The sequence below is a fragment of the Piliocolobus tephrosceles genome, unplaced genomic scaffold, assembly GCF_002776525.5.
Source record: "Piliocolobus tephrosceles isolate RC106 unplaced genomic scaffold, ASM277652v3 unscaffolded_32124, whole genome shotgun sequence".
In the NCBI taxonomy this organism is placed as follows: Eukaryota; Metazoa; Chordata; class Mammalia; order Primates; family Cercopithecidae; genus Piliocolobus; species Piliocolobus tephrosceles.
In genome coordinates this window covers 1-3,072 of record NW_022315560.1, presented here as the reverse complement: position 1 = coordinate 3,072, position 3,072 = coordinate 1, and the positions used below count along the sequence as shown (strand labels likewise).

At 46.9% G+C, this 3,072-nt stretch overlaps 1 protein-coding gene across 1 annotated transcript; it reads left to right on the top strand.

Annotated features, from left to right (window-relative positions):
- Positions 1-96: 96 nt before the first annotated feature.
- LOC111552886 (dehydrogenase/reductase SDR family member 4) lies at positions 97-3,072 on the top strand (the record flags this gene model as incomplete). Its single annotated transcript, XM_026452250.1, has 5 exons — positions 97-248; positions 348-399; positions 694-828; positions 1,300-1,355; positions 2,873-3,072. Coding segments are annotated over 5 exons (510 nt in total), but the record flags the coding sequence as incomplete, so codon positions are not given.

The window sequence follows — 3,072 nt, the reverse complement described above, 5'->3', positions numbered from 1 at the left end:
TGGTGAGAGCTACTTCTCCCTGAACCTCAGTTTCTTCATGTGCAAGATGCAGGTATATCATCCTAAGATCTTCGTCAGTTCTGACAAACATCCTAGGAACCCACTCTCACTCCTCATTGCCATGCCTCCTCCAGTGCTCTTCACTCATGCTATTTCCCCTTCTTCTCTTGGCTTCAGACTCTGGACATTAATGTGAAGGCCCCAGCCCTGATGACAAAGGCAGTGGTGCCAGAAATGGAGAAACGAGGGTACAGAGAGTGAGGGAGAGCCTGGGTGAGATGGGACCCCACACGGGCTGAGGGCAGTGGTCCATAATTGGAAGACCGTCAGCTCTCTTCTTTTTCCAGAGGCGGCTCAGTGATGATCGTGGCCTCCATAGCAGCCTTCAGTCCATCTCCTGTAAGAACCCTTTTGACTGCCCCTTCCATCCCATCCTGTACATCTTTCCACCCCACCTGTTACCCAAAGAAGTTTGTGTCCCCTTTTAGAATCACACCACCAAGTCCCTGTCCACAAAATAGATGCCTTGCCTCCACAAACCATAACCTAAGGGAGGTTTAGCCACAAGACAGTTTCCTAACTGTGCCCCTCCATTACAGGAGATCCCTATTGAGCACTGCCCTTTATGTCTAGTTATTAGAACCAAGAATGACCTGGAAATTATGAGTCTAACCCATTGTTTTCTATCTCCAGGGCCTCAGTCCTTACAATGTCAGTAAAACAGCTTTGCTGGGCCTCACCAAGAACCTGGCCGTAGAGCTGGCCCCAAGGAACATTAGGGTGAACTGCCTAGCACCTGGACTTATCAAGACCAGCTTCAGCAGGATGGTGAGGAAGGGGAGCTCTGTATCCCACTGGAACCCCTTAAAAGGCATCCATCTTCTTGGACAGGGAAGCCCAGTACCTGATTCCTGAACTCTCAACCACTCCGTTCTCCTTCCCTGGGCTTTTCTATATTCCCTCTCTGTACCAGCTGCCCTATCTAAGCCAGACCCAATCACACCATTCCTAAGGCATAGGGTGGAGACTGAGGTATTCAGACTCGACTCACACACTGTTTCCTCTCTCCTTACATGGATGAGATTGGAGAGATGCAGCAAAATGCATCACTAGAACCTGAAAGAAATGAAACACATGAGGGCAGTGGGGAGAGCTGGGAGCTAGGAAAAGAAATAGGAAGTGAAAGAGGGAAGTCTCTCCATACTTATTCTCTGTTGCCATGAGGACGGGCAGCTTCTTCCCTTTCTATTCCTCACTTTCCTCTTCTTAAACATAAAGAGATTTCCCTTCTTCCTGCAGCTCTGGATGGACAAGGAAAAAGAGGAAAGAATGAAAGAAACCCTGCAGATAAGAAGGTAAAACTGTCATGGGGTCAAGGGCCCTAAGAGGCATGAAGATGGAAAGGTCTGGTCCCTGGCAGCCCACAGCCCGCTGTCTCAGTCCCACAGATAACACAGGCAGGCTCTCCTCTGCCTCACAGACCACAAATTCACAAACACTATCACTGCAGTGGCCTGAGCAAGAAGTCAGCTTCCCTTTCAAAAGGTAAACCCAGAGACATCAGGGTTTCAGCAGTGCAGAGCTCTGGGAGAAGCCCTGAGTCCTCTCTCCACCTGGGGGATTGCCTCCACCTCTGAGCATCCTTGGAGACCAGAGACCAAAACCAAAACCATGCTTTTCTAGTTCCCTTGAATAATGATACGTTTACAAAACTCAGGTTGATGATCTACAATCCAAATGAAAAGAATGAAGAGCTTTACTAAGCCCCAAACTCCCCTTGCCTAAGGAGTTACTTTCTTCCCCAGTGAGCTGGATGAACTGTTCAAGCACCTTTGATGGGCTCACTTTCCTCTAAGTTCCCCGCCTCTCTCTATCTTCTGGCTTCTGGGCACTATCTACTTCCTCCATCTTGTCCCTCAAGGACAAATGCCAGCAATGCCTAACTCTGTACCGGTCCAGACATCCCAAATTTTCCCAAAGCCATTCTCATGTCAGGCATGAGCTACAGGCCTGGTTTATAACTCATTAATAAGTCAGGGGATTCTCATCCTAGAGCTCCGATGAATGATCTAGCCCATGTAGCTCAATCCTGGATTCACATTAGAATCACCTGTGGAGCTTTCTAAACTGCAGGTGCTCAGGCCCCACCCACTCCCAGAGATTCTTTTTTAATTGGTCCAAGGCAGGACTTGACCATCTGGGCTTTTGTTTTTCTTTGTCTTTTCTTTTTTTGTTTAAGCCTCTCAAATGATTGCAAGATACAGCTAGAATGGAGAACCACTAATTCAGCCCTTCTAGGTTTGAGCTACTCACTCTGACCACCTCTAGAGCATACTATGGCAGGCAGATTAAAGTGTCCCCTAACTATGCAATCGCTGACAAAATAAGAATTAGCACACTCTCACCAAATGAACCTGACTTTAAGGGACAAGTATAGATTCCTGAAAAGGTCATCTGTAAGTTAAACCTCTACAAACTGAATCATTTTAAACACACCATTTACTGTCACACAGACTCCCTGATACTTTAGTGTGTGCACATGTGAAACCATTTTTTTGAAGTATGAAATAATTGCTCACCATTTTATCTATATAACTTTGGATCTTGGTGTCCTGAGCTCTCTATAAAACAGTACGTTTCCATAGTATTTGAATATTATGGGTAATGGTTTTTGCAGAGTACACTATGCTTCTACTAAATTATAACAGCATCTCCTCATGGTAACCCTATATGATAGGCAGAAAGCTTGTACACTGATCCTGAAAAGTCATCTGATAATTCTTGATTAAGCAAATTTCATTCCCTGTGTCCCAGGTGAGGGGGCCAGAACTATTTAATTTTTACTCTCTTCTTTTCTTCCCTTATTCCCCAGGTTAGGTGAGCCAGAGGATTGTGCTGGCATCGTGTCTTTCCTGTGCTCTGAAGATGCCAGCTACATCACTGGGGAGACAGTGGTGGTGGGTGGAGGAACCCCGTCCCGCCTCTGAGGACCCGGAGACAGCCCACGGGGCAGTGTTGGGATCTAGCTCCTGGTGCTGTTCCTGCATTCATCCACTGGCCTTTCCCACCTCT